Source organism: Xyrauchen texanus, chromosome 20 (genome assembly GCF_025860055.1).
Source record: "Xyrauchen texanus isolate HMW12.3.18 chromosome 20, RBS_HiC_50CHRs, whole genome shotgun sequence".
Taxonomy (NCBI): Eukaryota; Metazoa; Chordata; class Actinopteri; order Cypriniformes; family Catostomidae; genus Xyrauchen; species Xyrauchen texanus.
The window spans coordinates 40,670,580-40,684,990 of NC_068295.1; the positions used below are offsets into that span (position 1 = coordinate 40,670,580).

General features: G+C 37.2%; 1 protein-coding gene across 6 annotated transcripts; it reads right to left on the minus strand.

Moving 5' to 3' along the window:
- Nucleotides 1–4,252: 4,252 nt before the first annotated feature.
- Nucleotides 4,253–13,884, minus strand: si:ch73-52p7.1 (uncharacterized protein LOC100321084 homolog). Of its 6 annotated transcripts, XM_052151764.1 has the most exons (5): nt 13,737–13,884; nt 12,868–13,187; nt 11,366–11,563; nt 9,677–9,792; nt 4,253–7,761 (listed from the first exon to the last, which is right to left on the minus strand). In XM_052151764.1, the coding sequence occupies exon 5, from the start codon at nt 7,746–7,748 to the stop codon at nt 7,104–7,106; it is 645 nt and encodes a 214-aa protein (XP_052007724.1). In that variant the 5' UTR covers nt 7,749–7,761; nt 9,677–9,792; nt 11,366–11,563; nt 12,868–13,187; nt 13,737–13,884; the 3' UTR covers nt 4,253–7,103. The 6 variants fall into 6 exon arrangements, with proteins under 6 accessions (XP_052007724.1, XP_052007722.1, XP_052007720.1 ...); XM_052151762.1 differs by lacking the exon at nt 9,677–9,792 and having other exon boundaries at nt 11,366–11,527; XM_052151760.1 differs by lacking the exon at nt 9,677–9,792.
- Between the last annotated feature and the right edge of the window lie 527 nt (nt 13,885–14,411).

A 14,411-nucleotide genomic window follows, 5' to 3' on the forward strand; every position in this document is an offset into this window, starting at 1 on the left:
CAATACATTATAAAGTGAAAAGCAGATTTTTACAGTTTCAGAAGTTTAATATATTAAGTTTAACATTTAATAATATAAATGATGGTACTGCACTGTAAAATATTCCATAAAAACAAATGTTTTAAATTGTAAAATGTACAGGTTGTTCTGTAAGTTGTTTACATTTTTACAGATTTTTTGCATAATTATTCTGACAACCACAGCTACCAGTTTTTTAATAATTGTTTGTAATTGTATTTACAGCGTAGGTTGTCTTAATGATTAAAAAAAAACCTATCAACTATACCTACCTTTTTTGATATAGTTGTCTGCACTTTTAACTTTAAACACATTATTCTATAATTATAATATATATTTTATAGAGCACATTTATATAATGCTTAAAAATAGTATATAGTATATTATACAATATATATTTGTGTATGTAATATATATATATAATACAATATGAAGAGTACATTGATATCTTAAATCATGTGTAGTGTGTTACTTCTCTCATATATAAATGTATACCCATATTTACTGACGTGCTGATTAGCTGAAAATGACTTAGTGTATCCGTTTATGGGTTTGGGGTATTTTCAATATATTCATTATTTGATCATTTGTTTGTGTTGTACTTAGGTTGATATGAATGGAAAATGTATAGTACCTTACATTTTCATATAATTTATTTGGTCTTATTTGTCTTATTAATAGCTTGATCTAGTATGATGTCAATTTCAGCGAACAAAACTGAAAGTTTCTCACGTGCTGAGTGGCCAAGCAAGTAATACTTGAAATAGAAGTGATTTGCATGATCGCATCATGTTCTGGGCCCTTTACTGCCCTTCAGTGCATGAGCTGACTCATTCTACCAGCTCTCTATAGGATGGATCCCGTAAATTTCATCATCATTTAGTTCTGATTTAAGCAGATCCACATAACAGGAGTTCATGGGGTTGCCCCCAGAAAAACTACTGTCTTGAGTTGGAGTTCAAACTGAGTTGTGTTAAAGTGGGGGTGTGGATACAAGAAGCTATAGGAAACATTCATTGTTCAAGGGGAAATCATTCTTTCAGGTGTTTTTTGTAAATTTTCAGTAAGTTACGGTTTTGACTCATGATTCAAAAACCCACTCACCCATCACACTGAAAGTTAGACAATGTTCAAATGGCAACAATGGCACAATGCTCTGGTTTTGTAAAATAGACATGAGTTGAATTACACTATAGTGTTGCTGTTGCTATACAAAATTTTGACATGTAATGATAACAAGCTCACCTTAATTTAGTTAACCCATTATAATTTTAAATATAAATGTCTAGGTTACTATTGTAACCTCCGTTCCCCGATGGAGGTTACGAGACGTTGTGTCGAATGAAGCGGCACTAGGGACACTAGTGATCACCTCAGTGGAGGTGAAAGGCGCTAGGTGCAAGCGGTACACCTGGTCAGTTGTTCCGCATTATCGAGTTCTACCAGCTTGGACCTGACAAAACACGGGAAGAGATCGACTCAACCCTGAGATTGTAAAATCTCGTAAAGGTATTGGGTGTTGCCCAGCCTGCTGCTCTGCATATGTCTGCTAGGGAGGTGTCGTTGGCCAGTGCCCACAAGGATGCCACACTTCTTGTCGAGTGTGCTCGAACCCGCAAGGGGGCGAGCACGGCCTGGGTGTGATAGGCCAATGGGATGGCATCAACAACCCAGTGGGAAAGCCTCTATTTGGAGACAGCATTACCTTTCCGCTGTCCACCAAAGCAGACAAAGAGCTGCTCAGAACATCTAAAGCTCTGCTTTAAAGCGCGGCCTGGACAGTAAGTGACTGCAACTCACTGATCACACAACCGCTTGGCTCCGAAGAAAAAACTCTGAATGGACAGATGCTTGATTTCCTCCTTTTATACCCGTATGTCCGAGGGAGGGACATGCAAATTCTGTCTGCCAATTTCTCATTGGCCTTTTCTCAAGTTCAGAGATACGCGAGGCTCTCAAAAAAGACCCCTAGTGTCGCTTCATTCAACACAACATCGAAGTGAGCGACAGACGGGGAACCAGAAACATTGATCATGACCGTCTGGATCCAGCTCCATTCCTGCTTCGTGTTGGACTCCACGTGATGACGCTAATAGCAGCCAGTGCCAGCCAAACATCACTTTAGTCTATTACGATAGACTTCAGAAGATGAACTAATGCCAACCATAAGACATTGGATGCATCATATGCCTGAACCTTGGAATTAGGATAGACTTCCTGCATTACCTCTGTATAATGATGGACTACACTCTTGAAATGGAATACATAGGCTATCAATCAATTGCCAATAAAACCCTTCATCAGCCAACTAACAAGGATAATGCATCTATGTGAACTGCTGCTAATCCAGGATGAACTTCAAAGACATTAGTCATTAATCTTACAGTCCATACAAAATCTTTGTTTAAACACTGACCCTTAACACTTACTCACATAATTTTAAACTATGACTTGCACTATATATAAGTAATATTGGCATTATATTCATGATGTTAGTCAGAGGGGAACTGGCCCCCACAGTTAGTCTGTTTTCCCCCAATTTATTTTTCTCCATTAACCAACATCTTATGGCGTTTTTGTGCTCCTTGCCACAGTCACCTTCGGCTTGCCCACTGGGGTTTTAATTACTTATTTTTAAACACAATTCACAATCATATTTTATCAAACTACACAATGATGAGTCTAAAACATTATAGATATTACAGTTTAATTTTCTGTTAATGCATATTTATTTGTAAAGCTGCTTTGAAACAATGTGTGTTGTGAAAGGCGCTATACAAATAAAAATTACTTGACTACCAGACACAAAGAACTACTGGAGATGTTTGTGTGGTGATTTGGTGATTTGTTGCACAATATCGTAAACCAATTAAAGGTGCACTCAGTGATTCCTGAGAAACATTGTTGATATTCGAACTCAACTGCCAAATACACACACCCCTCCCTACAGTGCTCCTTTGGAAGCTCCGCCTTCCAAATTCATGCATATGAGACAGATTTATGCACACAAGCTCCAGACATACACAACTCCCCTGCTAGTAAATCTAACATCACAACAACAGCATATATGGGTTCTGTGAAACATAGCAAAATTCACATTGGATCATCATTTCTTTTTTTTTTTTCTAGTAAAACATTTGATATTAGTGCAAAAAATCGTATTCTTGATAATAATTTTTGTATTGTTTTCCTGTAAAACTACCTAAAAATCCTTAAAACAAGATCAGTTTGATTGATCTTGTTTTAGAAACAACACTGCATAAGATATTTCAGTTTTTTCAGAGAATGTATTTTTAACGTGTATTTTGTCTTACTGTAGGCTACTGACAGAGTTTTTATAGGCAAAAGTGAAAAATTGCTGAAGAAGTAATCCAAAGTATTTAGAATACTTTACTGACCTTGAGTAATCTAACAGAATATGTTACAAATGACATATTCCAGCTTCTGTAATCTGTTGTAGAATACATTTCTAAAGTAGCCCTCCCAACTCTGTGTGTGGATCGTTCATCTGTCCCATTTACAGAGCCACAGTTGTGTACAAATAGCCTACTAGTATATATTTTTTTTCAGCCCACCCACAGAAGACTGCTTCAGACTGTGAGGAGATATTTGCAGAATTTCACAAAAAGTGTATTGGATTATAATTACTGAGTGCACCTTTTAATGAGTCTTATTTTCTTTAACAGGACACATTGCATACAAACTGAACTGTGCGGTCAAAATCCGCAAGTAGGCCTAAAACTGAATTTCTACCGTTAACAATTTGCTTCCGCCATGATTCTTAAATCGACACGCCCCTAACACGGAAATTCGGGGCTCAAAGAAAATCCAGTTTCCCACTATTAATAACGACTTTGTGGTGGCGTTCATGTGAGATCTTCTCGTAAATACGATTATTCCGACATGACAGTCCTGTTGGCAGTTTTAAAAACGTTGATATTCTTATTCAAATTAATATTTAAATAGGTAAAGAAAAACTGTATATAAACGGTCTAAATGAAAAGGCAAACGTAGTCTTGCTGGTGGCTGTTACAGTTATTTTACATCATAAAGTAGAGAAGACTGACATCTAGTGGTGCAAAGACTAATATAATGGGACACTGAGAGGAGACCAGTTATGTAAAAGTTATGCCAGCCAGTACCAATTTTTTACATATTGTCAGTAAATAGTTGGAGTCAGTCTGACATTAAAGCCCTTCTGACAGAATTGTATTTAATCTGCACTCTAAATACATGTCAGCAATCAGTTTAAAAGTGGCATTTAAAGCAAACACAAGAAACATACATAATCAAAGGTCTCAAACAGATGTGCAGATGCAATAATAGATGCAAAATAGTGTATTGGGTGGGTAATTCTCAATTAACAAGAATTAACCTAACCCTAACCCCAACAACAAGAAATCAGGGTGATCAAATGACCATGACAAAAAATGAGGACTGGCAAGGGCCCCCTTGTTGGGAGATCACTGAGAACACAGTCTTTGCAATTTACGTCTCAAGCTTTGCTTTAATATGACATACGAGAAAGCATAAAAAAACAAACAAACAAAACACATATACTGTAGATGTTGCCCTATAGCTGGCAAGATGAGAAATAACATGTCCATAAACGTTCTTTTCCAACATCATTATTTTAGGTTCAAATATATATGGTAGGATACTATAGGTGCTAAGACAAGTAGTCACCATTGCTGTTGAATTTTTCACCATTTTAATCACCTTGTGATTGATATACCAGTTTCAGTGTTGCCAGATCTTGCTAGAGAAACAATAATCTGGTCTGGAAAAACAAGCTGAAAATTAGCCACATACTTTAAAATAAACCCAAAATTAGCGATTTATCACAATAGAAATCCTTACAAGCATACAGTTAATTAACAGTTCAGTATAAAATACTGCAAATCTACAAGGTACCTGACCCTATGTATTTAGGGGAACATCTTAGACTTTATTAGCAAGAGGACAGTGGAGAGATGACAGGAAATGACTGGGGAGAAGAGAGTGGGAATTAGAAAGGACATCATGAGCCGGGACTTGTACTCAGGTCACCCATGATGCAACAGCATTATATGTCTAGGCTATGATTTATTTTTTAATTATCAGTGAAAATGAAAGGCAGTACATATAAGTAATACTATGATGTTTAAATACTTCACTATTTAAATAATATATAATTTTCTTTCACACTCTGGTGATGACAATATCATAAAGACCATCTTTTTTGCATTATGGCATTGAAAACTAAGTTGAAATATCCATAACCATCATTGTGAAAAAGAAAGAAAAGTGAATGGCCCTAAAATAGCATTCATTTCTATATGCAAAATATAATTTCTTATTTGTCTCTTTTTTTATTTTGGAGTAACATTTGACATTTTCTACACAGGTTTCGTGACTGAGCTGGTGAGGCCACTTGGTCTAAAAAAGTTCACCCCATGAAATAACGTGGAGCTAGAAGTAGGGTTGGTAGGTAGGATGCATGGTGGACTCTAGTTTTTTAAGATCTAAACTAAAGTATCTAATGGCAACTACCTAATTTTGGCATATTAGCACTAAACATTTACATATTACATTTTACATAATTACTTTTAATCAAATTAATTACATGATGTGTTGATTGATAAATTAATTAAGTAAATCATAATAAATCACATATATCAATATTTGCTGAGAAATATACACTCACCGACCACTTTAATAGGTACGCCTGTACACCAATCATTCATGTGATTATCTAATCAGCCAATCATGTGGCAGCAGTGCAGTGCATACAATCATGCATATACGGGTCAGGAGCTTCAGTTAATGTTCACATCAACCAACAGAAAGGGGAAAAAATTATCTCTGTGATTTCGACAGTGGCATGATTGTTGGTGCCAGACGGGCTGGTTTAAGTTTTTCTGTAACTGCTGATCTCCTGGCATTTTCACATACAACATTCTCTAGAGTTTACTCAGAACAGTTACTTCTGGTCCTCGAATCTGACTGGATGAGAGACATTCCATAAGCACTGATGGTCTGACAACATCAGCACTCTGTCACTTCATTGTGTGTATCACTCCGCTTCTGTTCTTGCCATTCTAAACTACAGTGTAAGACCAGTGCTTATATGTTAAGAGCACACACACACACACACACACACACACACACACACACACACACACACACACATCCTTGTTTATCCAATAACTTGTTCGAAACAGCACAAGCCATGATACTATTTCTGAAGTGACATTTTTGAATTACTAACAGAGGTTTGGACGCATCATTTGTTTTGAACCAGCAATGGCAGTTTCTGATCCATGACGTAAGAAAGTAGTTCCATGCACAAATGCGTTTTTATGACTGTACTCATTTTATTAAATTGACTTGTTCATTGAACTGTTGTATATAAGCAATATCACATTCGCGATTGTACTATATGGCCCTACATCAGCACTGCTGTGATTACCTACAACACTCATCCTGCAGCCGAATCACAGCAGTGCTGATGTAGGGCCATATCGCACTCTTGCTCATGTGATATTGCTTAAATATATATATACACATATAATACATTATAAATTATGCAAATCAGTGAATAAAATTTGATGTTGGTCATGTTAAAATGCATTATACTCTAAGGTATATCTTTGAATATGTAAGTGTGATTATGTATTATAATTGTGGTTACAATTTTTTTTGTGAAGTTATAACATATTACAAAATGTATTATGAGACATAACAGATGCATTATAATGGATTTTTACAACCTTTACAATGCATTCTAAATACTGGCTTTGTAGAAACTGTTGCCAAGTCTTTTTTTAATTTTTGAGAATAAAGTCTTTGTACATGGCCTTTAATCAGAAATGACATGCATGTGGTCAATATTTGCTATAAGAATTTATATTATGTATTTGTATATTGATTATATACATTACTAAATAAATTATATACATTACCAAATATGCAGAACAGTTATTTGTTTAATAGTGAGAGCAACTATGTAACATCATAGTATATAATAGCTAGATGAAATGTGTGTTATGATCAAATACTACAATATGCCACTGAGGAAATATGGAAGTCGATTCATAGGCTTCTCAGTACAGAAAAGTGACAAATATCCTGGACATTTCCGAAAGCCCATTGCGAGACATGTAAATGTCTGGGAAGGACATCATGCCATTGTGATCCACTTTGGTTTGGACAGTGTAGGACTTTAGCTCTGTTTTTCCAGTCAACACAGAGGTGTGAATGACTGCGATTCTCGCTTCCTCGTGGTAGGGAGCACCTCTCTCTTTGCCAATTGTGATATTATAACTCAGGACAGGCTTCCAGAATGGATAGGTGACTGTTAGACTTTCCAGACGCTGTACTGTGAAGTAGTCAAATGAGATAGGCTGGTCAACAGCAGGTTTGCACTGGACCAATGACAGGTGCCTAATTTCTGAGTTGTTCAACAGGAGGGCCACGTTAAGGGGTGAGGTATACCAGACCGTCAGGCGCTTCTTTTGCACTGGGCTGGGGCTCTCAGCCTTCTGAAACACAAGTGATTGGTTCTTGCAGTTGTTGCATTCGCTGGAGTTCATTTTCTCACAGAAGCCGAGATCCTGCGCACACGTGCACATGTACACACTGCGCTCGGTGACGTAGGCCAACTTGAATTCAGAGCGCAGCAGGACAGGCACCGCGAGCCACAGTATGCAGTACAGCACTGCAAAAGAAATGTGACTACACAGGATCATCTTATTTAGAGACCTGCATGTAGGAGAAGAGAAGATTGTTTAGTCAAACAGTAATGATAGTGGTTCTGTACCAAATCACAGTGAGCTACCATAATGTCTTCTGAGTACATAGGCAGCAGCAGTCTAAGGGGCTGTTCACATTGAATGAATTTTGGGGTCACGCAGTGCATAGTTTTCTATGTAAAGATTTGGCCATGTTTTTTTAGATACGAGAGACACCTGCGTTCTGTTCCATTTCTTGCACGGTATTGCAGTGATATACCAGTTTCATGGTATACCATGGTATGAATATTGATGTAATCATAACATGTACATTTGCTTATCTATGGTATTGAGAAAAAAATGCAACCGGACGGAGAATCTCACCTACACGTGCGCATCTTCTTTCCTCCTTGATTGCCTGTCAGACTCGTCAACTTGCGCTACACACACACACACACACACACACACCCACACACACTCACATGCAGCGGAGAAAATGTCAGAGAGAAGCGAGCGAGGGGGTCTGACATAAGTGTGTGTGTGGGTGAGTTAAACCAGTTGTCAACTGGTGGTTCACGACCCAAAATTGGGTCGCGGGTCTATTCGGACTGGGTCGCGGACAGCAGGGAAAGAACAATGCCATGGTTCTCCCATTGAAGATATTTCGGCGGCCGCACAAGTGATCGCCTATTTAGGACTGCTGAGGCAGATTTAATGATAATCTCACAATCAGCTAAAGATTTCTCATCTGCACTTTCACTTGAGTGTAACAGAATCAGCTCGCGATCATGATCTGCTCTTCTCTCTGACACGCGCACGCAACAACCGGGCTTCTCTCGATATTGCGGAGTGCAGACCTCAAAACTGATGTGACCAATTTCAATTCTAGAGAGACTTTTCTAGTTTAAAGTGTTACGGAGGAAGTCAAGTCAAACCTCTCAAACTGTAGACAGCCCTGACATGCCAAACAGCACTGAGGAGGAGAAGAGCAACAAATCTTATTATTATTATTATACATCATCACCTTTACAAAATTGTTTCACAATTTTACATGAGTAAAAGTAACAGTTATAGTTTCATATGAAATAATCTAAAGGTAAAATCTATTAGACTTTTATATCAACAGTGGCAGTTGTATTTAAAGTTTCAAGATGTGTTTCAGCTGGAATTTATTTTTCATAAATACTATAATTTATTATTATTATTACTATATTTTAGACTAGCTACACTGACCTGGTACATGGTAATGAAGAGCCTTTCCTCCTGTGTAATATGTTTGTTCTGTTTGAATGATGTTTGAAATTAGGAAACAAACAGGATAATAATGGGCTCATATAAGTAAATATGCTCTTCAATTTATAAAAGTATTGTGTACAGTATTTCTGTAACTGCTGATCTCCTGGGATTTTCACTCATAACAGTCTCTAGAGTTTACTCAGAATGTTACCAAATCAAAATCATCCAGTGAGCGACAGTTCTGCAGACAGAAATGGCTTGTTGATGAGAGAGGTCAATTGAGAATGGCTAGATTGCTTCAAGCTGACTGAAAGGCTGAGACAACTCCCTCTGTACAATTGTAGTGAGCAGAATAGCATATCAGAATCCACAACATGTCCAACCTTGAGCCTACAACAGCAGAAGACCATGTTGGTTTCTAATTCTTTCAGCCAAGAACAGAAATCTAAGGCTGCAGTGTGCACAGGCTAACCAAAACTGGACAGTTAAAGACTGGAAATACACGCCTGGTCTGATGAATCTGGATTTCTGCTGAGATGCACAAGATGGTAGACCCACTGCAGCCTCAACTTTCTGTTCATGGTTGACAGAAGTGGAACCCGATGTGATCTTCTGCTGTTGTAGCCCATCCGCCTCTAGATTAGTCATGTTGTGTATTCTGAGATGCTATTCTGCTCAGTATAATTGTAAAGAGCGGTTACCTGAGTTACCTTAGTCTTTGTCAGCTCGAACCAGTCTGGCCATTCTCCGTTAACCGCTCCCATCAACAAGGTATTTCCGTCTGCAGAACTGTCGCTCGATGGATGTTATTGTTTATGGCACCATTCTGAGTAAACAAAATTGTTCCACGGTCAAAATCATTGAGATCACATTTTTCCTCATTCTGATGGATGATGTAAACATTGACTGAAGCTACTGACCCTTATATGCATGATTTTATGCATTGCAATGCTGCCACACGATTGGCTGATTAGATAATCACATGAATAAGTAGGTGTACAGGTGTTCCTAATAAAGTGGTCAGTGAGTGTAGCTATTTGGGACTCTAGACAACAGCTGATGACGGGATGGGTATGCTGTTCTGTGTTCGATTGCGCATATGCGACTTGCAGCTCGCTACTTCGTGTCATTGTTCTGTAACTGTTTACAACAGGAAAATCGCTACTTTGCCCTAGTTGATACTATGTGACAGATAAGGTATGTAAATGAAATGTTTTACAGTACAAGAGTTTATGTGACGTGAGCAAAGCAAGTACTGTACATATCTTCAAAACACATGTTTAATCTATTCAATCAATTCACATAAATGATTTGGTTTTCTCAGTGCTACACGAATCAGAGAGAATGGTTTAGCTGAGTGCATTTGATTACTCCATTGCTGCAAATGTAGCATTTTGTGACACTACAGCATTACAGCATTACTGGAAAATCGATACTATTTTCAAATTGCTTTGCTACTGTCACGCAACTGAAACATGTTGTTAAGTTAGCAGCATTGCTTTCTTTTAGTTAACTATCTCCCAAAAGTGCACAATGCAAGGATGAATTTTGTTCTCAGTGTTCCCACAAGGGGCGCTATAGTGGAGATTAATCTTCTTCTACGGCCAGTTTTCTCTAGGTGTGTCATGGTACAACAGTTTAAAGAATGAAAGTTAGTTAAAGTTTATTTAACAATTGATCTGCTATATTGAGATAACAGCCTCCACACTTTTTACCATCATCATTTGTGGATACCATACAAATGAATGGGGAGAGCTGCAAACTAACACCACAGCAATTTTATCATAGTAGGGCCTAAACTTCACAAATAGTTCACTCCAAAAGGATTGTTTAGTGTGAGAAACGTTGAAGATTAGTGGACAGGCTGTCAATTCATTAAGTGATTAACTTTTTCCTTACAAAGGCAGTTCAACATCTCCTCCATTAAGATCCATTCAAAAATAACGGCATATTGTCTCCTCGCCAGTGTACCACCCATAGAATGTCTATGGGAGCCCTCTGTTATGCTATTTTAGGCCAAGCTTGTAGACTCACCTTCAGACAGGCTCTGGTTTAACAGTCAACATGTTTATAGTTAGCTAGCTGAATAAAAACACATCTGACACAGACATTTGAAGGTAACTCTGTCGCCCCCTTTGACTCCTGAGGATTGTTACCACCACAGTAACAATGAAATGCACATTAAGTATCTAAAGCAGGACCACAAGCTTGCAATGCGTTGGCCAGGCATTCGCATCTATGTACACGTTCGTATGTTTCTGGCCAAAAAAATGTAGAATGCCTGCCTACCTTTTGGAACAGCTTTCCAATGATTCCTTTAAATGCTGCCCACGTAGGCAGCTCACTGTTTTTTGGAAAAAAAAAAGCTAGTGCTTGTAAGTTAAAGAATTGCAACCCACCAGGATGTTTCAGTGAAGCACAGTGGTGGCACTGTGTAGGGTCAATCAGCCAATGCAAGATGTAGACAAGGCAGTAAAACAGGCTAGGCCCTCTGACGGTCTTTAATGCAGCTCACTGTGTGCGTTGCCATGGCTCTAGTGGACTGTTTGTGTGGTTGTCAGCTGAATGGAACATAACTGTCAGTGGGGTCCAAAGGTCTGAGAACACATTGAAAATCTAGGATTTTTATTCATTTGAACCTAAAAATAATAATACATCTTTTTATTATTAAACATTATAAAGTGAAATGTGTAATTTCTGAATTACTAGCTTCATCAAACAAAATGTAAAAAAATGATGTGGTAATAGTTTACATTAATGTTCCCTTTGTTAAGGTTTTATAAAAGGGTTCATTATTGAATACTCATTTATTTACAAATAATAAATCACTGATATACAGTTATAACAACATGAATAAAAAGGGTGACTTTCATGCAATTCTAGCCAAATAGTGAGCATTTAACTTACATGTTATATATGCTTAATAAATACCGTAATTACCGTTTCATGATTTATGTCACAATGCAGCAGAAATTGACTATTATAGTTAGATTATAGTTGTCATTTTATGTCTTGACTTACTTGTGATGTCACTTTTCTTGTCACGTCGATGTCAAAATAATGGGGCTACTCCGAGTGCTGTCCCAACTTAACTAGTCCTAGTTACCTAAGGTTCTCTGCAAAACACTGCTCTTCATGCTCATTCACAGCATATATCATATAATAATGCCTGATGACCATTAAAACATACTGAACTTTATGTACATAGGTTTCTAATGTTGGAAACTCCTTAATCAATGCTTCACATGTTTCCACTTTACATTAAGGTACTTTTTATAGGTTATTAATGTTGAATGTTGATGAATGTATATTATTAGGCATTTATAACATGTGAGGTAAAATGGCTCACTTTTTGGTAAGTAATGCATGAATGTCTTATTATCAAATATCAATGATTTATAATACATTTGTAAATGACTTATTAGTCATTAATAAACCCTTTTATAAACCCTTAACAAAGGGAATGATAATGTAAATGATTACCAATAATGCTTTCGAATAGATCTCCTAAACACTTCCCCAGTCTTCCATTAGTCAGGCAAAACAGATAGTCCCACCCAAAATGTCATGCCATTAGTTGAGCTAGCATTGCTATGTCAGGCTGGTCATGATGCTCAAACAAAAAGAGTAATGTTTAGATAGCGAGTAAGTGTTAACTATTTTCAAGGTAATCAACCTACTAATGGCTCTTTTAAAGTTTTCTCTGAACAGGATAAAGTATTTGAACATAAAGAAACACACATCACCTTTTAAACAACCAAAGGTTATGACAGAAAATAACATGTACCATCAGGCTTTTGGGACCCACAGTACATGTACAAGCGCACAGACATTTCAGCATGCTTACAAACACTGTTTTACATTCAAACGTATGTCATTAAACACAAAGTAGAAATTTTACCTTGTTTTCATCTTTCTTTTGCTTCCTCAAACCTGAAGGTTTTCATTTCACTCGCAAAAATTTCTAAGCACCATTCCAACTGCAATACTGTTGCTTGGATTGGCGTTCTGCTTCCTCCAGAGTCTTAAACTATGCTTGAGTTTCTCATTATGCAATGAAACTGGCCGGAGATGACGTGCTTTTGGAGACCGCTATTTATCCTGTCTGGTCCAGAGCGCATACAGCTGTCCTTCATTTTCTCTCCTGACTAACACCAGGGTGTGTCCACACTTCATCAGCTTGTCAGAACCACTTCAAGATCTGTGAAATCTCTATTTCACCTTCTCCCACAAAACACACAGTACACTATCAATATGATATAACAGTATAGCTATTGCAAACATGACCTTTTCATTCTCTACTAACATCACATTAATCATTGTGTTACATCCTTTCATAGCTTTTTGAATAAATGAATACACAAAGGGAGCATGATTCATGAAGATTTTGTATGAACATGCCAAGTCCGGAATCTTATTTCTGGGAAAGCAAAGAAGATATTCTGGCAGCTTTGCAAGTTTCCTGTAGTTAATCTAAAAAAAAAAAAACACACCCTTTAAATTGTTAAAAAGATAACACCCCGGGTTTTAAAGCTTTATAATTTTTGTTAATGTTGTTTGAGCGTCTTTTCGTAAACACTATCCACATATGGCAAACCTGATTCTCAACAGCGTGTATGTGTCCTGGCTTTTGTAAAACATACACTTGACGTTCTCGTAATCAAACACAGATTATCAGTCCTGAAAAGAAAGAAAGAAAGAAAGAAAGAAAGAAAGAAAGAAAGAAAGAAAGAAAGAAAGAAAGAAAGAAGACAAATAAAACCGAAATACCTGTTTGTCGTTGTGATGTTAAGAGGCAGTCAAACACATGTCCTGCTCACAGTTCATGTGAGGATATAATAGACTGTTCATGAATCTGGACTCTGACTTGCTGAATCCGCAGAGCTTGCCAAAGCCACAAACAGTGTCCTCAGCATCTTGCTATGCGTGACCAGCTCAGTCAAGCAGGAAAATATTAACTGCATCTGGGAACAACCTGAAATAGTCAATAAAAAATATGATGTAAGCGCAGATGAAACGTACACCATAAAAGTTAATGTGCATAAAGCCAGACAGGTTGGGGTTTTGTTTGAATTCTGTATAATCCCAGCACTGTATGAAATTGTATTAAATAACAATGTCTTTTTGAGTGTTCTACTGTATGTACATTGTTTCTACATTCAAACCATACATGGTTTAAAAACATTTACATTCTTGTTAAAAAAAAAAAAAAAAAAACAGCTAACAACACACAAACAATTATAATATTTCTTGTCTTTATTGAACACAACCCACTAAACATTAACATTGCTGTGGAAAAAGTAAGTGAACCCTTAGATTTAATGACTGGTCGATCCTCCTTTGGCAGAAATAACAATAACTGGATTAACCTGCACAACGTTCAGAAGGAATTTGGGACAATTCTTCCTTACAGAACTGCTTCAGATCAGTCATATTCTATAGGAT